This window comes from Mesocricetus auratus, unplaced genomic scaffold (assembly GCF_017639785.1).
Source record: "Mesocricetus auratus isolate SY011 unplaced genomic scaffold, BCM_Maur_2.0 Super-Scaffold_100707, whole genome shotgun sequence".
Lineage (NCBI taxonomy): Eukaryota > Metazoa > Chordata > Mammalia > Rodentia > Cricetidae > Mesocricetus > Mesocricetus auratus.
The window spans coordinates 11,696,486-11,721,972 of record NW_024429269.1 but is presented as its reverse complement, the minus strand read 5'-3'; the positions used below and the strand labels follow the sequence as shown (position 1 = coordinate 11,721,972).

At 44.9% G+C, this 25,487-nt stretch overlaps 1 protein-coding gene across 1 annotated transcript in view; it reads left to right on the top strand.

The window, feature by feature from the left end:
- The first annotated feature begins 1,159 nt into the window (after positions 1-1,159).
- The window catches only part of Parp4 (poly(ADP-ribose) polymerase family member 4), a 78,972-nt gene continuing 54,644 nt past the window's right edge, over positions 1,160-25,487 (top strand). Inside the window, 11 exon segments of the mRNA XM_040740504.1 lie at positions 1,160-1,277; positions 9,333-9,465; positions 12,162-12,357; positions 13,476-13,539; positions 14,152-14,227; positions 14,404-14,517; positions 16,275-16,424; positions 17,627-17,764; positions 19,501-19,674; positions 21,460-21,620; positions 23,639-23,776. Of these exon segments, the coding sequence (XP_040596438.1) occupies positions 9,334-9,465; positions 12,162-12,357; positions 13,476-13,539; positions 14,152-14,227; positions 14,404-14,517; positions 16,275-16,424; positions 17,627-17,764; positions 19,501-19,674; positions 21,460-21,620; positions 23,639-23,776 (1,343 nt within the window). The 5' untranslated portion in view covers positions 1,160-1,277; position 9,333.

The following is a 25,487-nucleotide window of genomic DNA, read 5'->3' as shown; positions in this document are numbered from 1 at the left end:
TAGTTCCACATCTACAGGGTTTTGTCACAAACTATACACAGTGTGCCTCTTGACGAGCTTTATATTGATCAGGTTACACATTTCCATTTGTCTATTATATCACAAGTTGCTTTCTTTTTTAAAGATAGGGTCTCCTTGTCTGGGGTAGAGATTCCAGAGGCAGACACAGACGGATCACTGTGAGACTGAAGCCAGCCTGGCCTATATAGTGAGTTCCATGCGGCCAAGGCTACACAGTAAGACCTTATCTTAAATAAATAAAATAAAAAAATAGAGTCTCCTTTTGCAGCCCCCCCAGCCTGGAACCAGCTGTTTGGCCAGGATCTACCGTCTTCTTCTGGCCTCTGCCTCCCCACACAGTGCTGGGATTATAGAAGGGAGCAGTCATGTCCAGCATAAAGTGATTCTGATACAGCCTCATAAAATAGGTTGTATGATGAAACTTGAACCCCACGCCCAAGCGAAGTACCTTGTCTACAATTCGCCAGCAATAAATCGTGGTGCCAGATTTCCGCTTTTACACTCACTTCTCTACTCTAGACCTTTTATTCTCGTTTCACTCATCTTAATCTGAGGAATCAAATTATTTCCTAATTGGTCCTACTCAGTACGTTTCTGATCCTAGCACCCAGGGCCCACCCACTCGAGACTATCAACCAAGTGAGCTACATCGTTTGAGCGTCTCTGATTAGTGGTGGATGCTCCAACTCAGCAAGTTCTCATTTTCTTCCGCTGAGGATGCTGAAAATCGAACCCAGGGCCCATGAGGGTTAGTCAGTCAAGCGCTCTACCCATGAGCTACCTCTTCAGTCCTAAATTCTGTTTGACACCAAACCTTTGGGAAACTTGTTTCCTACCTGCCCCGCCCGGCACTCTACTTAGCACCCACCCACGATTATTTCTGTCAAAAGTCACCATCCTTCATTGCGTCTCCCAGACTCAAATCTTGGATTTACCCCTACTGGCAATTTACAGTCTCAAAGACGAAACTGAAAGTGTTGAACACTAGGCTGATCTTGGAAGCAGAATTCAGCCAGCAGGAGAACAGTCGGCTGCTGGCGCTGCTGGCGGAGATGACAGGGACAGTCGGAGACAGCCCGCTAAGAGGCGCTGGCCACAGCGCAGGCCCGGGGCTCTGGAGGCGCAGCCACGGCCCCGCCCCGCCGCGCCCCACTGCGCCCGGAGCGGAAGGAAGCACGGCGGCTGGAGCACTGGCAGCGGAGGACGCAGGAGCGGACAGTCCGCACGGCGGACCTCCAGCCGGGATCTCCAAGCAGGTGCGTGGGGCCTCAGGAGGCCGGCTGGTCGCTCCGAGGGACCGGGTGGTCCTGGCTGACTAGCTGTGACCTTTGCTGATGCCTTGTGCAGGGGTCGGGGCCCTCGGCCGGGTGCGCCCGGGAGGTCAACTTTGCGCGACCAGACTCCCCGGAAAGCCGAAACAGAACGCTTGCTTTCTGTATTCTCTGATAGTTGGGTTTCCAAGGAAACTTAGGCAAAAAAGTGCAATAGTTTGGTCAATACTGTGGAAAACTAGGAAGTATGTGGTAGAAGAAATAGCTCTTTGAGGTCTGGAGTTGAAATTTAGCCAAACCTGACTGTAAAGCCAAGACCGGGAATAGAGAAATTCTTGTCTGTCTGGGCCTTGCCTGTGACAATGTTACAATTTAATTAAAAGAAAAAGAGAAAGAGCAGGAGATATGCCCTTGTGTTGAATGTGTGCCTCTGCCCTGCTAGACGGTACTTCCTGTGTCATAGCTATTCTTGGCTGTCAAGTTGACGTACGTGGGAAGACTGAACCTCAACTGAGGAGTTGTCCCCATCAGATTGGCCTCTGGGGCGTGTCTGGGGAACATTTTCTTGATCGCTGACTAGCCCACTGTGGGTGTCACTTCTGGGCAAGTGGTCCTGGATTGTGTAAGGAAACCAGGGGAACACGGCAGACGGCAAGCCAGTAGGCAGTGTTCCTCCACAGCCCCTGCGTCCAGCGGTGTCCTCAACCTTCCTGATGCTGCCGCCTCATGCTGTGCTGACCCCAACCACAAAATTATGTTGTTGCTACTTCATAACTGCAATTTTGCTACTGATGACTCGTAATGCAAGTATCTGTTTTCCAGTGGTCTTAGGTGACCTTTGTGAAAGGGTGTTTTGACCCTGGGGTTGCTACTGCTGGCCCTCAGGTGCCTGTCTGGAGTTCAAGCCCTGATTCCCTTTCATGATGGACTGTAAGCTGTGAGATGAAATAGACCCTTTCCTCTTCAAGTTGCTTTTGGTTACCATCTTTATGACAAAAATAGAAACATAATTAAAGTAAGGCTCTTCCATAGGTCTCTTAATTCCCAGCATGGTATTTCTTGCAGGGATCCTATTTCCTAAGGCCCCGTTATGAAACATTCAGGACAGTAAAATAGCTTCTTCCAGGATTTGGAATGATTCATTCGGGGATGGAGTGGGTGGGCCTCAGCCTTGCATGGATTCTGCACTGTAAATGGCAGTGCATTGATAGCAGTGTGGTGTTTTAAGGGAGAAAGTCACTCTGAATATGAGCATGTTGCACAATTTCCCCTCACATTTGACTCCGTCTTTATTCAGGAAGTACTTTTTAGGTATATAGGTTTAATGCTGTGTGCCAAGGAGATACACCCAGAACCTCTGCTTCCCATTCCAGAGGTTCATTGTTGATGGCATTTAGTCCAGCCATGCTAATACTGTCAGAAGGCTTTTATATAATCCAGGACTTTATGTGTGAGTGTTTTAAAGTGGCCTGGATTCTAGCTAGTCATATAAATGAAGCATAACTCCTGAGTAGTTAGCCTTCGTGTATAAATGACAACAAGGGTGGAGAAGGCCAGGGAGAGAAGAGTAGGACGATATCAGTTCTGGGACTGATGGCAGGGCAGCCAATAGGAAGACAGTTCTTGATGGGCCAGCCCTGGGGCATCCAAAAAAGAAGTGTACCATTTACTAGAGAGGGAGCCTGTTCTCCACTGTGTGCTTTTACACTTTTGTCGGAAATTAGGTCTCTGTCGCTATGTGGGCTGATTCTAGAGCCGCTGTTCTATTGCATCCGTCGATGCCTGTGTTTTTATTTCACACCACAGAGCTGTGGTTACTATGGCTCTGGTGTATAACCTGACATGAGCTTTGTTCTTTCTGCTAAGGATTGCTCTGCTATCAGGGGTCTTTTTGCTCCCACACGGATTTTAGGATTTTTTTTCTACTTCTTTGAAAAATGTCTTTAGGATTTTTATGGGGATTGATTTGCATCTGTAGATCATTTTCAATAATACAGCTATTTTTATAATATTCTGTTAGTACATTCACATGGGAGGCTTTCCTTTTAGTTTCTTCTAACAATTGTGTTTTAAAGTTGTCGTCATAGAGGTATCCCTCCTCCTTTTGTTCGGTTTATTTCTAATTTGATTTTTTTTTGTTTTTTTTCGAGACAGGGTTTCTCTGTATTGTTTTGGAGCCTGTCCTGGATCTCGCTAGGTAGTCTAATTTGATTTTTAAAAGCTATTGGAATGACTTTTTTTTCTCTTCAGGTCTTTTTGGCAAGTTTGTTACTGGTTCATAGAAAGGATGCTTGTCTTTGTTTGTTGGTTTTGTTTCCTGCCTCTTCTAAAAAGTGTTATCATGTCTAAGGATTTTTAGAAGCCAGGCATGATGGCACACACCTGTAATCCCAACACTCTGAGGGCTAAGACAGGGAGATCACTATGAGTGTGAGGCCTGAGCTTCACACTGAGTTGTAGGCCAGCCAGTGTAACAATGAGACCCTACCCAACACTGAACCAGGCCGGTAAGGTGTGGTGATGCATACCTTTAGTCTAGGACTTGGGCAATAGAGGTAGACAGCTAGATCTCTGAGTTCAAGCCCAGCCTGGTTTACATAGCAAGTTCTAGGCTAGCCAAAGCTACAAAACTAAACAAAAAATCAAAAGCAAAGCAAACAAATTAAAAAAAAAAAACAGCAACACAAGTTTCTGGTGGAGTCTTTAGGGTATTTGAGAATATCATCACATCTTCTGGAAATAGGAATAAGTTGACTTTTTCCTGTCCCATGTGTATTTCTTTCATTTCTCTCGCTTACTAGTTCAGTAAGACTTGTAGCATTATACTGAAAAGAGTGGGGAGTAGTTACCCTTGTCTCCTTCCGAATTTTAGAGGAAATTCTCCATTTAGTGTGATGTCATATTTAGCTCTTACTATGTTGAGGTACATTCCTTCTGTTTCTACTTTCTCAGGGGCCATGAAGGGATGTTGGACTTTGTCAAAGGCCTTTAACGTGTCTAGTTGTGATCACGTGATTTTGTCATAAAATCTGTTTGTCCGTTGTATTATATTTATAGGTGCAAATATGTTGAACCAATCTTAACATCCCTGAGATGAAACTAAGTTTGTTACAGTGTATGATCTTATTAGTGTGTCCTTGAAAATCTATTTACAGTATTTTAAAGAAATTTTGTAGTTGTCAGAGAATTTGGTCTGTGGTTTTCTTTTTGTTGTTGTTATGTCCTGTCTGGTTTGGTATCAGGGTAATAATGGCTTCGTAGAATGAATGTGGCAGTGTCCCTTCCCCTTCTTCTTTGGGGGGGGGGCAATTTGGGCACATTTTATTACTATTCCAACTTAGTTGCCTGTTACAACTGCTTAAGCTGTCTACGTCTTCTTGATTTAATTTTGGTAGGTCACATATATGTAGGAATGTATTCATTTCTTCCAGATTTTCTAGGGTTTTGTTGCTGTTTGGTTTTTGTTGTGTGATGCCAGTTAAAGTATTCCCTGAGATACTCTGCATTTTATTCTGACATATTGTAGCATCCCCCTTTCCATCTCTAGTTTCTTAGCTTGTCTCTCTCCCTCCCTGCAGTCTCTCTTTATGGTCTTACGTAGTCCAGGCTGGTCTGAAACTTGAGTTTCTAACCCTCTGCCACCACCTCTGGTGCTGGGATTATAGGCATGCCCCACCATGCCTTGTTTTAGCTGGCACTGAGGAGGAAACCCCTGGCTTTGCGCCAGCACTCCTCGAACTTTATTTCTGGCCACCTGACTGAGGAGTCTCTCTGTCTTGCTTAGCTTTTCAGAGAACCAGCTTTTTGACTGGTTAATTTCATGTCATCATTCATTTCTGCTCTGTCATCTACTACTTTTGGTTTTGGCTTGTTACTTGTTTTTCTCGGAAGTTGGGAGTGAATCATTAGCACTATTTTTTTTTTGAGATCACTGTGATTTCTTTTCTTTTTTTGAGACAGTGTCACACTGTGTAGCCTTGGCTGTCCTGGCTCTTACTATGTAGACCAGGCTGGCCCCAAACTCACAGAACTGAATGCCTCAGCCTCTGCTAGGATTAAAGATGTAGGCCACCGTACCCTGTCCTACTCTGTTGTTTTTTGTTTGTTTGTTTGGTTGGTTTTGTTTTAGTTTTTCTGTGTAGCTTTGGAGCCTATCCTGGCACTCGCTCTGTAGACCAGGCTGGTCTGGAACTCACAGAGATTCCTCTGCCTCTGGCTCCCAAGTGCTGGGATTAAAGGCGTGCACCACCGACGCCTGGCTCCTACTCTGGTATTTTAATGTAAGCCCTAATAGCTAAGTTTCCTCTTAGACCCATCTTTGCTGTAACCAAGAGTGGCCTTGGCTGAGTCTCACCTCTTAGTCTGTATCTCTCAGTTGTTGAGTGAAGCCATTTCCACCCGAGGTTATTATTGAGAGGTGTTTGCTGCTTCCTGCCATTTTGTTGGCTGTTTTCCTGGTTGGGTGGATCATGGTTGGCTCTTTTCTTTTTCCCTATTCCTGTTTGCTGTCCTATTGTGTTGGTCCCAGCTTTGTTTTTTATTCCTTCCAGAAATGTATTATTTCTTTTGCTCTTGTGATCGAGGATATTTTCCTCCTCTGTGGATAGTATGTGCGTCATTCTCAAAGTATCTTCTACAGTGCTGCTTGTTGGCCATGAACTGCCTTAGACTGTGCTTTTTTTTTTAAACATCTTTATTTCTCATTGAAGTTTAAATGATAGTTGCTGGGTATAATAATTCTAATCTTCAGTCATTTACATTCAGCAACTGAAATACCCAGTCCTGCTCTGCCCTGGCTTTGGAGTTGACGGCGAGAGCGATGACGCTTTGTGTCTCTGTAGGCGAGCGAGCTGGCACTTTCCATATGTACCACTTCCCTGCATCTCTGACACCTCGACTAGTCCATGTCGTAGAGTGTTCCTCTGGCCGTGTCTGTCTGTGATTCTGGATGCCTCTTTTGTTTGCCTGTCTGCTTTCTTTCTCTAGATTTGGGGAATTTTCTGTTGTAAGTTCATTGACTATGCAATAAAACAGTAAAATGTTAAGGGAGTGTAACACGGGGACCATGTGGAGAAAGAAAGACGCCAGTGTAGTGACTCACACCTGTGATCCAGGCACTTGGGAAGCTGTGGCACATCATCCGTTCAAGGCTAGAGAATGAGAAACAAAAATAAAAATAGATAAATAAGGATTTGCCCAAGAATGACAAAACTGGATGAATATATGAAAATATAAAACAATTTCCATTTTTGGTGTTCTTTAATACGATAAAAAAATGAAAATATCAATGAAAGTGTAGTGAAAAGAGCATCATATAACACGACTCTTAAGTCAGTTCCTTCCTTGGCAAACTGACCTTTAAAGGTCAAGAACTGAGCTTTCTCGTGTCGCCGCAGCACTGACTTGGAGGGCTGTTGAGCTCATTGCACATGCTATTACTTGAGCTAACTGATGGTGTCTTGTTAGTTTTGAGGTGTACCCGGTGAGGCCTGCCCTCCAGCCCCTCCTACTTAGAGCTGTCTTTGGCTGGGAGAGCCCACCTCTTTCCCTTGCTACAGCTAAGCAATCAGAGCTAGTCTGGAAGTGGACAGCACCAGAAAAGACCCTCTGAGCAGGTAGCAGGCTGACCATTCCTTCCTTGTGAAGTGGACAGCCACACCCTTGAAAGTCACTGATTACTGAGCCTGGCAGATAAAGTGACAGCTAGCTGCCAAGAGTGGATCTTTGGCAAATGGCCTAGGTAGATTTTGACAAATAGAGGTCGTCATATGTGGTGGTCATCACCTGCTGAACCTTTGAGTTCATTTATTTTTTACTTTAGAAGTAAAGGCTTCTAAAAGTTCTGGGTTGGACCTCTAGCATTACAAGAAAAAAAGGAGAAGGAAAACAGGAAAAAGGAAGGAAAGGAAGGAAAGGAAGGAAGGAGGAGGAGGAAAGAAGAGAGAGGGAGAGAGAGAAGGAAAGCTTCTGTGTTCTTGACCACAGATCTGATCCATAACTGAGTCTCATGCTTTTGAAGGGGCCCCCCATATCCTAGGCTATCGCTGGGAGCTGCACACACATCCTGCTAATTGTTCTGAGTCAGCCTTAAGTTTAGATGTTATCGTGAGGGCAGTTAAGGAGGAATGTGAGATCCAGTGGCCACGGTGTCTATGAACCCTCCCTTGCCACACAGCGAGAGGAGACAAAATGAAGCAGAGCTCCACCCTCATCAACCACAAAGATACAAGGCAGAGGCAGGCGGATCTCTGTGAGTTTGAAGCCAGCCTGGTCTACAGAACAAGTTCCAGGACAGCCTCCAAAGCCACAGAGAAACCCTGTCCCGGAAAAAAACAAAAACAAAAAACAGCGAACATTTTTGTAATGGGAAAATAACTGAAAAGCAAACACAGAAACCCTACAAAGGGGTCTAGGAGTGTAGCTTGATGGCAGAATGTTTGAGGTTCTCAGGTTCCATCCTCAGAACTATGAAAATAAGGAACATTTGTAATCGTGGAGCGAGGGGTACAGCCATAAAAAGAATGACAGAATGCATGACAACCATTAACTCCCAGGGTGTCTGAGACTACGGTGCTGCCTCCCACCCTCCCCGGCTGCTGCCTTCTCTGCCCTGGTCCCGCCCTCCCCAGCGTCTGGCGCCCCTCCCAGGCTGGCCACCCTCCTGTTTAGCCTCATTTCGCGCGTGCCTACGTCATTCTCTTTTCCGTGCTTGTGTGCATATGGATTTCAGGCTTGGTGGCGCTGCCTTTGCATTCTGCCCTGTTCGCCTTTCACTATAGAGCGTCTGTCACCTCTGTTGTATTGCCTTTCTGAGGGAGGCTCCTGACGCTGAGACTCGGGTCCACAGTGGAGGAGAAGCTAATGGTTGGGCCATCATCGCACTGATAACACAAATGTGGCGAGGCTCCATTATCTCAGCGCTACTGCGAGGCACAAGGTTTAAGGGTCCCAGCACCTCTCCCAAAGGGACCTACTCTGTGGGCCTCTAAGCCTGCTACCCTGCCCTGTGGCTGCTTGTGAGGAGTGGGTTGAGCTGCCCATCCTGCTGAAACACTTAAATTGAGTGTTTCTGACACAGCTCATGAGTCATCCAGAATAAATGAACTGTGGGACAATACCCAGGCCAGAGAGCTTCTCTGTATTTATCTACCACATCTTTAACACCCAGATGTAATTCACTTTCCCACGGAAAGGGTTGTGGCTTACCTCCAAGTCTGGCTCACTCATGAAGCAGAATGCCCTTAAACTCTGGAAAGAAGGGGCATTCCGTACAGGAGCCGGGGAGGGGGTGGGGTGGGGGTCATGAAGACTGAAGCTAGATTCCGGTCCTGTGCCTTTGTTTTACTGAATCCTGTGACTTTGGGCACTCCTCCTCTGTGAAATGGGGATAAAGTGTCAAAAAACATAATTAGGCTGGGGGTGTAGCCCAGTTGCTAGAATGCTTGCCTAGCATGCCCTGGGTTCAACCCCAAGTGCCATATAAACTGTCTGTGGTGGCTCACACCTGTAATCCCAGCACTTAAGAGACGGAGGCAGCAGAATCAAGTGTTCAAAGTGACTACATAAACCCTGTCTCAAAAAAACCAAGTTGACTTATCACAGAGATATTTGCGCATCTGTTTATTCACAATAGTTAAATAGTGGCAACCTCAGTGTCCAACAACAGCAACAGAAAACAATACGTATGTACACAACCGATATTTTTCAGCAATAAGCAGAAGCAAAATCATATTATTTGCACAAAAATGGATGCAGCTAGATTAAACCTATCACAGAAAGACAAATACGTTTTCTCTTGCTTGTGCTTCGTGGATTTCATATCAATATATAAAAATCACACATGTTTGTGCATGTATGTAATATATATGTATGTAGGTAGAAGTAAGACCATCTAGGAGGACAAAGAGGATCAGCAGGAGTGAGAAGGGGGTAGAGATATGAAAGGGGGTGTGTTCAATGTATAATATACGCATATGTGAGACTTAAAATAATTACGACAACAAGCAGAAGCCATTGACTCAAAATTATTTTTTCTTTCAGGATGACTTTGGGAATCTTTGCAAATTGTATATTCTGCTTGAAAGTCAAATACTTACCTCGTCAGCAGAAGAAAAAACTGCAAACTGATATTAAGGAAAATGGTGGAAAGTTTTCCTTTTTATTAAATCCTCAGGTATGTGCAAATCTCTTCGATTACTTTCTGAGTAACACGAGCTGTCAGGGAACACGGCTCATGAGAGAGTAAGCAGAGAAGACTGGCAGCAGGAGACACAGGGATATGGTTCCCTGGGGGATGGGGTACCAGAAGCAGAGGGTACTGGAGGACCCAGCCTGGCCTTCTGCTCTGGGAGTTTCCTAACATTGTCTCTTCCTTGTGACTTTGCTATCATACAGGCTTAGTTACACCTGTTCTTAAAAGAGAAAAGTCATATTGTACCTGCTTACCAAAGGCATGCTGTGTCGCTGGCCTAGGCCAGCACAGGGCTGACAGGTGGGGGCAGAAGAGCAAGGCAGACTCATCTTTCTAAGGCAATTTCCTCTTTTTTCTGAAACAGGGTTTCTCTGTGACTTTGGACGCTGTCCTGAAACTAGCTCTTGTAGACCAGGCTGGTCTTGAACTCACAGAGATCCGCCTGCCTCTGCCTCTCCAGTGCTGGGATTAAAGGCGTGCGCCACCAATTTCCTCTTTTTTAAGAAGGCAAAATGGGAGTCTAAAGGCATTATGCCCCCATTTGCTAGCCCTGTCCTTTCCTCTTCCCTCTGTGGATAGGTCTGACACTCTGCCTTTCCCTGGGTCCGTAGACGGCATCATCTACTCTAGGAGGCCAGTTCAGCTCCAGCAGGGTGCTACAAAGAGAATGTCCCCACTCACCTCCAGTCAGGCAGAGCTGTGCACACGTCCATCACATGGCTTCCCAACTTCCCAGCCTCACCATTCCCACGGATGGAAAAAAAAAAAACCACCTAAAAGTAATAAGCAAGCTGTCGTCTAGGTAGAAAGCTGCCCATGGTCTCTGCAGTTTAGGAAATTTTCACATACTGTGTGTGAGAGCTTTTGGAATTTGTTTTTGCCAATGTATATAAATGTTTGAAATGTGCACGGCAGCGGTGATAAAGGAGACACAAAGCCAGGCATGATGGCTCGCATCTGTAATCCCAGCATTCGGAAGGCTGAGGCGGGAGGATGAAGTCCCAGACCAGACCGGGCTACATGTCTTAAAGGGAAAAATACAATCAGACTTAACGATAAATAGATGCTGATGATAAATCCTAATGATGAGGAATGAACTTGAAGATAAACGGTTTTGTAAGTGGAAAAGCAAGCTCATATGGTATGAAAATGTGCTGCCCTTTGTGCACTTATACCCTTTGTTTGCAAAGAAGAAATCTAGAAAGATCTGTAAGGAGAAGTTCACAGCAGTACCTCTGGGGAAGGCACCGGGAGCAGTGGTGGGGGAGGGTTAGCAGGTCCCTATTATTACTTTATAGATATCTACGATAGCATGTACTCTTTATTTACACTATATAAAAAGATGGGTGATGGGTTTGGACCCCCAGAACCTATGTAAATGAAGAAACATGATCTGTAATCCCTGAGCTCCTGCAGTGAAATGGGAAGTAGAAACAGATGAATCCTTGTAACCTCTTGGCGTATGTATGTGTATGTATGTATACATACACTCACATATTATCTGTGGCAAATGACAAAAAAAGAGATCCTATCTCAATCAAGGTAGACATGAAAACTGATATCCAATATTGTCCTCTGACCTCTGTAGTGAGCTATCCACCCACCCACCTCCCTCCCCTCTCCCCCACACCTGTGGGCGTGGTCATGGATGTGACAGAGGGTAAGGCTAGGTCTGGGATCCTGAACCCAGATGCTCTCTCTTTTGCTTCTGGTCGGGTCACTTGGAGAGCAGCCTGGGTGGATCCTTGGAGAGGGAACCCACAGTGGTCATCTGTTTCATGTATAAGTGCATTCTCCCCAAATAAACTTCACTTAGCCTGTACTGAGTCTAGTGAATCCTGATTCCCACACGACACCTGGCACCCAATGTGGGAAAATTTCCCTGGACCTACAGCAGCCACACATCATGGCCAACGCACCAGTGAGGAGTGGGTAATTTGTCCCTTGAGCATCTGCGCTGCAGTTTTTCTATCTTGGGTGTTTTTTCGTTGCTGGTTTTTCAGTAGCAGACCTCTACATGCGCAGTGTGACTTATGCATTCACCTACACTCATGCATAGGAACAAACACGTCGCACACATACACACGTGTGTGCACTCCCAGTTTTAAAATACTAAATAGAACTACAAAATAACAAATACCTTTTGGTACCTCCCTTTTCTTTATTCCTTTCTTATTATTTATTTGTTGGTTGATTGGTTTTTCTAGACAGGGCTTCTCTGTGTAATACCCCTGGTTACTCTGGAACTCGCTTTGTAAACCAGTCTGGCCTTGAACTCACAGAGCTCTGCCTGCCTCTATGTCAAGAAATAACAGAATAAGAACATGAATATGTATGCATGAGTGCGCTCTCAGCATGGGGAACTTCGAAGCAACCTGTGATGTAGACCATCCACACCCATAGAGAACTCACTGTTGGCTTAGGGCAGGGATGTAGCTCCGTGGCACAGTGCTTTCCCAGTGTGGTCATGGCCCTAGGTTCGATCTAGGAATGTGGTTGGAGCAGGGGTGGGGTGTGGGGGGTGCACACACAACAAAACATGTTCGTGTTTTTCAAAATCTGAAAAAAATCACTGTACTGCCTTAAAATAAGACCTTTAGGGGTTAAAGTTACAGATACAAATACTGTTGTTAAAGGTTGTTTTGCTGCTGTAAAATGAACTTCCCATTTGTCCTTAGTGCACACATGTAATCCTAGACAATGCTGAAGCCCTGAGTCAGCGTCAGCTGAACTCCATCCAAAAGAACCATGTCCGGATTGCAAGCCCAGATTTCATATGGGACTCTATCAGCCAGAGGAGACTCGTGGATGTGACGAATTATGATCCCAAGCCACTGGCTGTCATGCCACCTCCAGGTGAAAAGAGCTGTGCTGGTGAGTGTGTCCTACCAAGACTTAACATGCTATAGATGCCATGTAGACATCTGAGCATGTCAGAGGTGTCGTGAGAAAATAATGTCCGGGAATACTACAAAATAATTATGATTCATTTTACCTTAGAAGCAGGACCTTCTAAACAAAATCCTGAAGGATAAAAGGCCAGCTCAGCTACAGGTATAGATTTTCAATGTGAAGTCTTGTGAGGTCAGACTCAAAATGACTAATGAACCCTGATGGCCTCAGAATATGCGACGTGTAATTAAAAATTTGTTATATTTTAATTTCTTTATTTTGTATGTGTGTATGAATGCATGCCCCATGCAGCGCTTGTGGAGGTCGGAGGACAGGGGTGGGTATTATCCTTTGGGACGCTGTCACCTCCTTTGAGATAGAGAGCTCACTGACCAGTCTAAGGTGGCTTGTGAGAGAGCCCCAGGCACCTTCCTGTTTCCTCCTCCCCAGCACTGGAATTACAAGACTGCCCTGCCATACTCAACCTTTTGCCTGCATGCTGAGGCTGAAACTCAGGTCTTCATGCTTGCAAAGTGCTTTACTATCTGAGCTATCCCCAGCCCCCATTATAGTTTTAACTGGGAGTAGACTAATCCTTGGTGTTAAGAAAGTGATTGCTGGACTTGTAAGAAGGTGCAGGAAGATCACTAGAACCTCGGAGTTCATGGCCAGCTTGTGCAACTGGTGAAACCCTCAACTAAAAATATCCCCAAAACCAACAAGACAAAAAGAAAACTGAGGCTGAGAGTATGGTGGCAATAAGGTGTTTACCCAGCATGTGTAAGGCCCTGAGTTTGAGTCCCCAGAACACTGAATAAGGAGGGGAAATATATAGCAAATATCATATTTGAGAATCACAACAAAGCCAGGCAGTGGTGGCACATGACTTCAATCCCAGCACTCGATAGGCAGAGGCAGGCGATCTCTGAGTTCAAGGCCAATCTGGTCAACAGAGCAAGTTCCAGTGACAGTGAGGCCTACACAGAGAAACCCTGTCTCTAAAAAACAAAACAAACAAAAAGTCCTAACAGTTCTAGCAGTTAGGTTCACAGTTAGTTGTAAGTGTTTGAATAGTCAACAAGTTTTCCTTTTAATTCTAGAGGTGGAAGCAGAAGATGTGTCTTTGGATAATACCCCAGAGAATGAAAACACCGAAGTCACTCAGTAAGCAAAGTATTTTGCAAACTTCAATCGTGGTGTTAAAAATACAAATATGCAGAGAGTGGTGATGCGTGCCTGTAATCCCAGCATTTGGGAGGCTGAAGCAGGGTTGAGTTACCTTTGGCCACCCTGTCTCAAAAACAAAACAAACAAGCAAGGGACAGGCGATACGTTGGACTCCTTTATTTTGTGAAAGGACTTGACATAGCCCAGAAAACAATTGGTGGGAGTCAGAGCCCCAACACGGTGACCACAGAAGGTGGCTATGTTTTTTCCGTCTCTGCTTTTGCCTGTCCTTGCCTCCCTGTGACTCCAGGTTCTGACTTTAGTGTTTGGGAGCAGGGGGGGTTCCCTGATTATCCCTTACTTAATGCACAGGTTAAATTATCACACTCCCCCCACAAATGTGTAAAATCAAAAAATAATATCTAATAAATTAGTTATGCAGAGGATGAATCCAGCCCATTTTCACCTTTGTTTAACCATTTCTAAAATACTTAAGGAGGCACCAGGGACTTACTACATACATCATCAGGAATTAGGAGATCTGTTGTGAGATTCTCTGTAGTCCAAAGTTCCATTTCAGTCTTAAGCATTTAATCATATAAATTTCAGGGCTTCTGTGGAGAATGTTGAAATTCCTCATTTTCTTCAAGACTTTGAAGTTGTGAAATATAATGTCTTGGAAAAGGTAAGAGCCTGATTTCTACCTACAAAAAAAGAAACTGAATTATTTCTGAAAACACTTCCTTTTTGATGTTTTTCTCATTGTTTCAAAAGTTGTCCATATTCTGAATATCACATATCTACCGATGTGGAGTGTGGCTGGTTCCCATAGCTCGGCTTCTAAAATGTACCATCTTGCAGGGGGGAGCGGATGGAGGCCAGGAGACCACAGTGGTGGAGCTGCAGTGTTCCCAGGACCCAGGGGACGGCCCCTTTGTGATATCAGCACACTTCCTCCTGCCTGACGGCATGCAGGTGATGCCTTGAGTTAAATTCCTGCGTCTTTACTCCTGCTAGTTTGCTTAAACAAATCAAGCCACCCACCAACCTGCTAAACTTTTCTTCTTACCTGGGGACATAGTCAGCTGGACTCCTGAAATGAATAGTACGGTGACTCGGTGGCTTAAGCAACAGAGTGTTTCTCCCTGTGCTGGAAGCTGAAAGTCAAAGCTCAAAGATCCTCCTCCATCTTTCCCTCCTCCTTCTCCATCTTCCCCTCCTCTTCCTCCTTCTCCATCTTTCCCTCCTCCTCCTCCTCCTCCTCCACCTTTCCCTCCTTTGTTCCTTTTCTTTTCCCCCTTTTAACAAACGAGACAGAGGGACTCATCTGTATCCAGGCTTGCTTCCAACATGGCATTCCTTCATTAGCGTCCACACTGCTACCATTACAGGAGTGAACCACACATCTACCTTACAACAGAGGCTTCCCTGGGACCCACTGGGACAGTTCTGACACTGCTGTGCGTGTGAGGTACTCAAGGCTCATGACCACAGAATGCTGGAAATCACAGGAAGGCTTCACGAAAGCCATCACTGTTGTCCTAGCTCAGTGTAGTGTCAGGAGCCCACCTGTGGTCTAAAACAATTCGGAAATGAAAATAGACCCAGAATGAAACACCCAAAAGTTGAACAAAGTACACACCAAGTATCACCCACCAGGGAGTCTTCTCACATAGGTATTTAGCCTTGCAGATCTACCATGGCCAGAAACAGCCGCTGATGGGGCCGAGTCCATTCTTCAATGAGAGAGGTTCTCACACAGGTTCACACAGGCTCTTGAAGCTTCTCCTCTGGCACTTAACCCAGACGACACTCAGATAGACACATCAGATGGGGCCATCTGAGAAGCCTCTTGCCTCAACCTCTCAAAATGTTGGGATTACAAACCTACACTATTGCACCAGCCCTATAGCTGATTTTTTATCAGATTTCCATGGGAACAGAGCTAGAACCTTAATCCAGGGTCATATGTATCCAAGTGGGAGATATTTAACCTTCTGCCCAAAAAAAATGTGGTTATTTTGTTATTTGGATAAAAAGTAATTCAAGCCACGTGGTAGTGGTATACACCTTTAATCCCAGCACTTGGGAGGCAGAGGCAGGCAGATCTCTGTGAGTTTCAGGCCAGCCTGGTCTACAGAGAGAGTGCCAGGACAGTCTCCAAAGCTACACAGAGAAACCCTGTCTTGAAAACAAAACAAAACAAAAAAGGTAATTTAAAATCAAATAAAGACCCACAATGACCCGTGTTATATCTTTATAACACTGCATAGACCTTGGTCACTCTGGCTGTTTGCTCCCTCAATTTCAGCTTTTAAGTGTTCCTTTTCTGCTGCTGTGACAAAAACGCCTTGACCAAGGCAACTAGGAGATGAACATTGGGCTCCAGGGGAGTAACCCGCGGGCATGGCAGCTGGAAGGCAAGCTGAGAGCTCCCACCTCTAACAGAAAGCAGAAAGGGAACTAGGAATGAGCTTGTGGCTTGTGAACTTGAAGCAAAGCCCCATGATGTACTTCCCCCAGCAAGGCCTCACCTCTAAGCCTAAGCCTCCTCAAAAAGCACCTGCCAACTAGGGACCAAGCCCTGAGGTCAGCCAGGGGTAGGGAGACATTTTCATCCAAACCAGCATGGTAATTCATTGAGAAAAGTAGTTTGAAACCCCTTCATGGCAGGGTGTAGGGATTCACTGGGGATGAGTGTGTTCATAGTTTCTGTGCACTGTAATTCCCAGACTAGAAGAGAGAGCACCGGAAAGCAAACCTCTGAAGGCGCAAGTGAATATTATGAACGTTACATTGAAGACCTGAAGAGACAAGGATTTCTGCTCCAAGAACACTTTCCAGCAGAAGCAACACAATTAGCGTCTGAAAAACTGCAAGCTGTAAGCTAGCTGCTTGATAGGACTGTGTTGCATTGGCTGAGCTGGGAGGGGGTGTGTGTGATTGTTGTTTGGTTTGGTTTGGTTTTTGTTTTGTTGGTTTTTCGAGACAGAGTTTCTCTGTAGCTTTGGAGCCTGTCCTGGAACTTGCCCTGTAGACCAGGCTGGCCTCGAACTCACAGAGATCATCCTGTCTCTGCCACCAATGCCCAGCTTGGTTTGTTATTTTGGGTACTCTCTCACTCTTTAGTCCAGGATGGCATCAAATGAAAACAAACCCCCTGCCTCAGCCTTCTCAGTGCTGAGATTTTAGATGAAACCACCATACTCCAATGATTGATCTTTTTTTTTTAAAGCAGATTCTTACCATATAACTCTGGCTGGCTTAGAATTTATTATGTAGACCAGTCTGCCCTGAAACACACAGATTCATCTGCCTCTGCTTCCTGATTGTTAGGAAGAAACAAAATATGAAGTCAAAACTAGAGAGATGGGCCAGTGGTTAAGAGCAGTCAATGGCTACCCTCCCAGAGGGCCTGGGTTTGATTCCCAGTGTGTACACGCCAACTCAATAGCCATCTGTAACTCCAGTTCCGGAGGACATGGTGCCCTCTTATGGCCTCTGTCAGTGTGCAAAGCACACACACAGGCAAAGCATTCAAACACATAAAGTAACTGAAAAATGTATACAAATTGCTGGGTATGGTGGCACATGCCCCATGTCTACGTTATAACATGGAGAGCAAAGCGCCTCCCTCAAGGAAAGCATTCATGTACTCTGAGGCTCTGCCCTGTGTTCTGGGCGCCATCCACCAGTCTCTGCCTCTTAAAAGGGCCTACCACTGTGGGGTCTACTACCCCACTACTCCACGGTGGGGACCCGGTGCCAGCATATGAGCCTGAGGGACCCTCAAACCATTCCCAGCCTTAGTGTCTGGCCATGGGAGTGGGTGTCTCTCTTGGGCTATTATTTTTTGTTTTACTTCTTTTTCTGGGCCTATACTGTTTGTTTGTTGCTTGTGAGGTTGGAAATGGAACCCATGGTCTTGGATACACTGGGCAAGTGCTCTGCTATTGACTTGCACCCAGCTCCTGTGTCAGTTTTACATACAGTGCTCATGAGGATGTGTAGGACGTGTGTGTGTGTGTATGTGTGTGTGTGTGTGTGTGTGTGTGTGTGGTGATGCTTTGTCGTGTTGTTTCAGCTGCTATTGGAGGAAGTCATAAGTTCGGGCACTCTGAGCCAGGAGGTGAGCCATTTGGTGGAGATGGTCTGGGCAGAAGCTCTGGGACACCTGGAGCACACACTTCTCAAGCCAGTGAACAGCATAAGCCTGAATGACGTAAGTCTAGAGTGTCATTGGATCAGCTCCACAAACCTACTTTCCTGGTGGATGGGTGTAGGCACTGGTGCTAACAGTCACTTGCTGGTTGCTTTACTCTGAAGTCCACCCCTCAGTGTTATTTCCTCATTCTCTGAAGGAAGGGAGAATCAAGAGAGCCAAATGTCCCTGTCATGTCAGTTCTCGGTGGTGGCCAATGTAGGACTCAGCATTGGCGCTGAGGGTGTTGCTGCCACGGAACAGAGTGGTGGTGCCCATTTAGATACCCAGATCCTGACCTACTTTGAAGTGACTCCTCCGGCCTTCGCCTCTTCACTGTCTTGGGAAAGGCAGGCTTGCTTCCAGCACACCAGGACAGCTGTTCTCTTTTCCATTATGTGTAACAGTGGTTGAAAGAACAAGTGATTGACAGATGGTATTCCCAGTGATCCAACGCATGCAACTGAGTAGTCAAAGGAAGACTATTACAAGGTGCAGGCAGCTTTCCCTAGGGAATGCGACAAGCCGTTTCAGGGAGAAACAGATTTCCTGCTATTAGGTTCATGGTGCACTCAAAGAATTAGGAACTGGCCTGGTTTGATGTCGACATCATTCTATGGTTCTCTATGAAAAGCAAGTCCCCTCCAGTTGCATTTGTATTCCTGTCTGCTCGTGTGCACATATGTATAGAAAAATGATACTGCATTTTTCTTCAGTGGTGTAGCCACTGATAAGTTGTCCACAATCCAGAGAATAACCCTGCACTTACACAGACACAAGCAACCCTAAGTAAACTCAGTGGGTTATTTTTAGAAAGATGTTTGTACAGATGGGGGATCATGTTGAGAAGAAGAAGGATCCAGAAGGAGCAGGAGAGGGACGAGAGAAGGAGTGGGTCTGATCAAAATACATACAAGTATAAGACTGTCCACAAATAAATTAAAAATTGTGTTTTAAAAAGAAGGAAATGAAGAGCCTTGGTTGTTTGTCCATAGTTGAGCTGAGACAGTTTGCAAGCATCTTCCTTCCTGGCATCATTCGCAGATGAGCTATACCTTAAGATCCCCATTTGCCTTGTTGACTATGTAAGTCCAGAGACAATCCATTCATAAAGACAAGATTGCTTATGACTCACAGGTTTGTAAATCTCAGGCTATGATAGATTGGCCCTGTTGTTTTTGGCTTCTGATGAGTCAGTGCGTTATATCAGGAGTGTCTAGTGATGTAAAACCCACTCACTTCAAGGCCAAGAAACGAAAGAACAGACTAGGGTTCACTAGGCTCTTCCTCCTAAAGGACCCACCACTTGCCTAAAGCAACTTCCTAGGGACTAAGCTTTGAATCACGGGCCTTAGAAAAACAGTTAAAACCCAAACTAACAGGATTGAAACTGAAAAAATTAATAGACGATATTCTGTTTTTTAAAAAGACCCAAACTATAGCAGTGTCAGAGGTTATAGAAAACTCATAGTTCTGGGCTGGAGAGATGGCTCAGGGGTTGAGAGCACTGTTTACTCTTTCAGAAGACCCCGGTTCATAGTTGTCTGTAACTCCTCTTCCAGGGGATCTGATTCCTCATACAGACATACTTGCAGGAAAAAAACCAACGTATATAAAATTAAATAAATAAATTATTTTAAAAAAAGAAAACTCATAGTTCCGATGTCTCCAGCTGGTATTTTAGGTAATTTTTGGGTGTCTTTTCTATGAGTATCAGGATTTAAATTTTAAAAGCGTGTTTGCTTTTCTGTTTGCAGGTGAGTAAAGCAGAGGGGGTCCTCCTTCTAGTAAAATCAGCCCTGAAGGATGGAGAAACAGCGGAGCAACTGCAAAAGACGATGGCCGACTTCTACCGACTGATTCCCCACAAACACCCAGCATCAGAAGACATTAACCTAAGGTTGTTAGCTCAGAAAGAGGACCTTTGTCAGGTATGTCCCTGGAATAAAGAATTCAAGTTGAAGTGTTTTCAGGGTCATGGCTTTAGGGATGGCCCAATAGTTAAGGACACTGGCCACTCTTGCAGAGCATCTGAACTCAGTTCCCAGCACCCACGTGGTGGCTCATAGTCATTCTATAGCTCCACTTCCAGGGGATCCCATGTCCTCTTGTAACCTCCACTAACACCAGGCATGTGCACAGTACCCATATGCATGCAGGCAAAACAATTACACATACAAAATAAAACAAATCTTTTAAAGATGATGCATGTGCCGGGCAAGGCGGCACACACCTTTAACCCTAGCACTCAGAAGGCACAGGCAGGTGGACCTTTTTGAGTCCTAGGCCAGTCTAGTCTACAGAGTGAGTTCCAGGACAGCCAGGGCTACACAGAGAGACCCTGTCTCAAAAAAGAAAAAAGAAAAAGAGTGATGCCTGTGACTGTGTGTGCTCTTGATGTCAGTTGTTGGGACTTGGAATCATACTTTTCGACACAGATGTGAGGATGTTTCCAGAGCTGTTTAACCAAGGAGGGAAGATTCACCCTGGTTGTGGGCAGCATCCCACGGGCTGGGGTCCAAGACTGAATGAAAAGGAGAAAGTTAACTGACACCAGCATTCACCTCTCTCTCTGCTTGCTGACTGCAGACAGTGTGACCAGCAGTCTCATAATTCTGCCACCATACCTTCTCGGCCATGACGGGCTGTTTCCTCCCTAAACCAGGAACCAAAACAATCCTTCCTTCCTTCCTTCCTTCCTTCTTTCCTTCCTTCCTTCCTTCCTTCCTTCCTTCCTTCCTTCCTTCCTTCCTTCCTTCCTTCCTTCCTTAAGTTGCCTGTAAAGAGAAGCTTTTTCTTTGAGAGTAGCCTTCCCGCCAGCCTGATTCTAGAGCCCCATCAGTCCCAAATAAACACACAGGAGGCTATATTAATTATGAAGCTGTTGGCCTTGCTTGTCTCTTACTGGCTAGCTCTGCTTTAAGTAATTACCCCATAATTGTTAATCTAAGTATGTCTCTTACCGGAGAAGTTTCCGGGCTTCCTACCCCATGGTGTTACATGTTGACTCCTTGTGTTTCTCCTACCCAGAATCCTTCTGGACTCCTAGTCCCTCCTATCTAGATTCCCTATTGGCCAGACAGTGCTTTATAGGCATTAAGACTTCCCCAACAGTTGCCTTTGTCAGGCATTTGGCACAGCAATGGGAAAAGTAACTAATTTAAAGTACTATACTAATGTACACTTCTGCTGTGCTGTCAGTGATCCAGTTCTTTCTATATCTGTCTGTCTGCCTGTCTGTCTGTCTGTCTGTCTGTCTGCCTACCTATCTATGCATGTATTTGAGATGGGGATTTCTAGATTCATCCTAGGCTAGCCTTCAACTTCTGGGCTCAAGTAATCCTGCCTCAGTCTCCCAAGTAGCCAAGAAATCTGGTATTGTACCAAGCCTTCTGATTTTTAGAAACTTTATTTTCACATTTGAGAACAACCTTACATTGCAAGTTGGGCTGGCCTGGAATTTACTGTATAACCTAGGCTAGCCTTGAACTCACCATAATCTTTCCCTCCCCAAGTACTAAGGTTACAGATGTGAGCTACCACACCCAGCTTTGTACCCAGCATTTATTCAGTTTAGTATACTTCCAACACCAAATATCAATTAAAAGCTTTGTGGGAAAAACTAGTTTTTATCGTTTTGGTAAATACTACTGTAATATACATATTAACTTTGATGTGTGGTGTCTCTGACATCTCTGTATCACTTCTACCCACAGCTAGTAAGAGACATGGTGAATGTTTGTGAAACAAATTTATCCAAACCCAACCCACCATCTCTTGCCAAATACCGAGCTTTGAGATGCAAAATCGAATGTGTTGAACAGAACACTGAAGAATTTTCCAGGGTTAGAAAAGAAGTGCTGCAGAGTAATCACGGGTAAGCATGAAGCAAGCCTCCTGGCATCTGTGACAATGATGCTCTCTGAGATCCCGTTAAAGTCAACCAAGGTAACTAGAGAAAGAAGGTATCCTCTGCATTCACGCAAGACAGTGGCAGCACGGCGACAAAGAAGTGCTTTCTTCTGTGTTTACAATATTATCTTAAGGGCAGTGACATGACGCAGTGGGTCAGAGCACTTGCTGCTAAGCCCAGTGACCTGAGTTGATCCATGGTGGAAGGAGGGAGCCAGCTCCCACAAGTTATCCTCTGACCTTCATAGGAGTGCCATGACACCCGTGGACGGACACACACACACACACATACACCTCAAATAAATGCAAGTTTCAAAAAGAAAAGTCAGTTTTATCTGGGGAGTATCCTGTGCTAACAGGTTCTCCCCATCTCCCGCTCTGCTTTCTCGGTGACTTTAATTGTATTGCTATTATGATGATGATGGTGTGCACATGTGAGTGTAGGAGGTGCCCACAGATCACAGCGCCCATGGAGAGGTCAGAGGACAACCTTCTGGAGCTGTCTCTCTTCTTCACTGTGGGCTCTGTCTACTCAACAAGCACTCTACCCACTGGGCCATCTTGCCAGCCTGTGACCTATAGTTGAAGATTACATTTAAACTTCCAGAGAGTAAAGGTGTAACCCTGATGTGTTTCCCTCTCCTACCCCATCCATCTACTTGAGTTCTTGTAACAATCAGTTAAATCATAGCATGTGTGGTCATGTCATTGTAACTGGAGTTTTTCTTTCCAGCCTGATCCTGCCGCTGCTTCAGCCCCAAATAAACACACAAAGACTTATGTTAATTATAAAACTGTAGGGCTTCTTACTGACTAGCTCTTTCTTAATTATTAACCCATTTCTATTAATATGTGTATTTCCACGTGGTCTTGGCTTACCGGAGAATGTTCGGATCTGTTACTCCTTTCCCGGCTACATGGCATCTCTTCTCGATCTCTCTCTGCTTACCTTTCCCAGAATTCTCCTCATCTCCTACTCCCGCTTATCTTCCTGCCTCTATTGACCAAACAGTGTTTTATCAACCAATAAGAGAAACACATATAGAAGGACATCCCCCATCATGTCATATTCTAGTAAATGTCACCTAAAAAGAGTGGCCTTTTTACCACATTTTTTTTCTGGACCTAGTTGGTTTTCTTAGTAACATAAATAATTCAGTAGCTTAATTTTTGTCCCTCCTATTAGAATGTAAACTCAGTGAAGGCAGAGACCATGCTGTCTCATTTCTAATTCCTGGAGAAATATTCGGCATGGATTATGATCGTGAATGCACAAATAAATGCCCACGGATGGAGCATTTAGAGCACAGATCAGATTATATGTGTGTGTTGCCTAGTTTCCTTCATCTTGACAGAAACTAGAGCTCTCTGGGAAGAAGGAACCTCAATTGAGAAGTTGCCTCTATCAGATTGGCCTGAGGCAAGTCTCTGGTACATTTTCTTGATTAATGTTTGATATGGATAGCCCAGCACACTGTGGACAGTGACAGCCCTGGACATGTGCTCCTGGGTTGTATAAGAAAGCATGCCAGGGGAACAAGCCAGTGAGCAGCATTGCTCTGTGGTGGTCTCTGCTTCAGTTCCTGCCTCCAGGTTTCCTGCTTGAGTTTCTGCCTTGGCTTCTTCCCTCAGCGATGGAGTGTGACCGATAATCTAAAAACAAATACCCCTTTCCTCTTGCCTTTCTTTGGTCATGGTGTTTATCATAGCATAGCAACCGAAAGCAAAACGTGCATGTGTGCTTGTGTGTGTGTGTGTGTGCGTGGATGCATGCACCGTGCTCATGCAGATCGGAGGACAGTCTGTGGAGGCTGGCTGTGCCCTTCACCACATAGGCTCTGGAGACCATCAGGCTTACTGACAAGCACCTTCAGCTGCTGAGCCATGGCATGGACATCTGAGTTTTCTTGAGATTTCACTTATTAATGATTTTTAGTTTCTTCAAGCTATATGACCTCAAGGCTTCTCTTCTAATTCTTCCAGTGCAAGTCCAGTAGATGTCTTGCAGATATTTAGAGTTGGCAGAGTGAATGAAGCCACAGAGTTTTTGAGCAAACTGGGCAATGTGCGGCCCTTATTTCATGGGTCTCCTGTGCGAAACATTCTTGGAATCTTGTCCCGGTAAGATGCGTCATCTTTAGTTTTTAGTTTTCAGGCTCACGAATGTGAAATGTCCCCCTTTCTTGTCTACTTTTGTCTAAATTGTGTATTTGATGCTAAACAATGCCAAAGTAAAGACACAATCACATGGGCTTTTCAGTTAAAAGCAGCAAATCTATACATAGAGAAAATTACATGTCAACTACATTTTGTATTTGTGATTATATATTTGTGGGTTGTTTTCTTTTTAAAATTTTCTAAATAGGTATGAATTACTCCTTGAAATTTGGGCATGGTGATGCCTATAATTCTAACACTCAGCAGGCTGAGGCAGGATGATGGCATCTAGTTCAAGCTCAGTTTTGGCTACAGAATGAATTCAAGGACATCCAGTGTTGGTAGAATTTTCCTGAATAAATGCACAGAGACTTAGTATTAATTATAAATGCTTAATAGCTCAGGATTGTTACTAGCTATCTCTTACGTTTTAAATTAACCCATATTTACCTATGCTCTACCATGTGGCTTGAACAGGATGTTCATGTCCTACTTCCTCTATGTCTCCTGGGACTACTTAGACCCTGCCCTTCTTCCCAGCATTCCCCTAGTCTGGCTGCCCTGCCCAGTCTCTTCTACCCAGCTCAATAGACCAGTCAGCTCTTTATTAACTAATGAGAGTAATGCTTATTTGCAGTATACAAAGATTGTTCCACAGCAAGCCAGGGCTAAATAGCAAGACCCTGGCTCAAAAAACAAACTGCAAATGCACACACACACACACACACACACACACACACACACACCCCAAAACCAAAACAATCAATTGCTCCTTCACAATGACCTCTTATGAAAAAGAGCTAGCCTACATTCCACAGTCAGAGTGTCCAGGGAATGTGAGTTATTTATCCAAAGCACAACCCAAGTTTTCTGATTGCTTTAGATAATTTCTTAATATTGGAAGAGAAGCTGAAGTTACGGGGCAAGGGGAATTAGAAGTATATTTTGGTTCTTTATTCAAGCACCTAGGAAAATTAAAAGGTACCACATGAGGTGGTGATGCAGTAATTCCAGTATTCTGGAGGCAGAGGCAGGCAGGTCTCTGTGAGTTCAAAGCAACTACAGAGCTAGTTGCAGGCCACCCAGGGCTGTATAGTAAGACTCTGTCTAAAAAGAAGAGGAAGAGGAAGAAGAAGACAAAACGGAAGAGGAAGAAAGGAGAAGAAGGAGGAGGGGGAGGGGAAGAAGAAGAAGCTGAAACTTAAGGGTTGGGATGTGACTTAGTGACAGAGTGCCTAGCATGAGTGAGGTCCTGGGTTCAATCCCAAGTACTGAAAAACAAACAAATTAATGGTATAGAAAAGTTCTTTCTATACAGGACAGAATATCAAAAACCATCTTATAAAATCAATTCAGTCTTCTGGTACAAAATTCTAACAATTGATAGTTCTGTAATCAAGAACAGAAGCCTTCCTTGGCCTGTCTGTAGAGAACGCCATGTTTTTGTGCTGAGAGGATTCTGAATGTTTGAAGTCCAGTGGGCACCTGTATAAGATCCTAAGCGGTGAAGAGAATCAGTCAGCATTGGGCTGGCTTATGTGGGGCCTGCCTGGAGGAGGCAGGAGCATGGCCAAGAGCCTGTGTGGCCAAGAGTGATGGGGAAACAACCATAGCTGGTGACGTGCTAATGGCATGTGTTGCTCTGGGAGGCCACAGTCGTGTTTGGTATCTATAG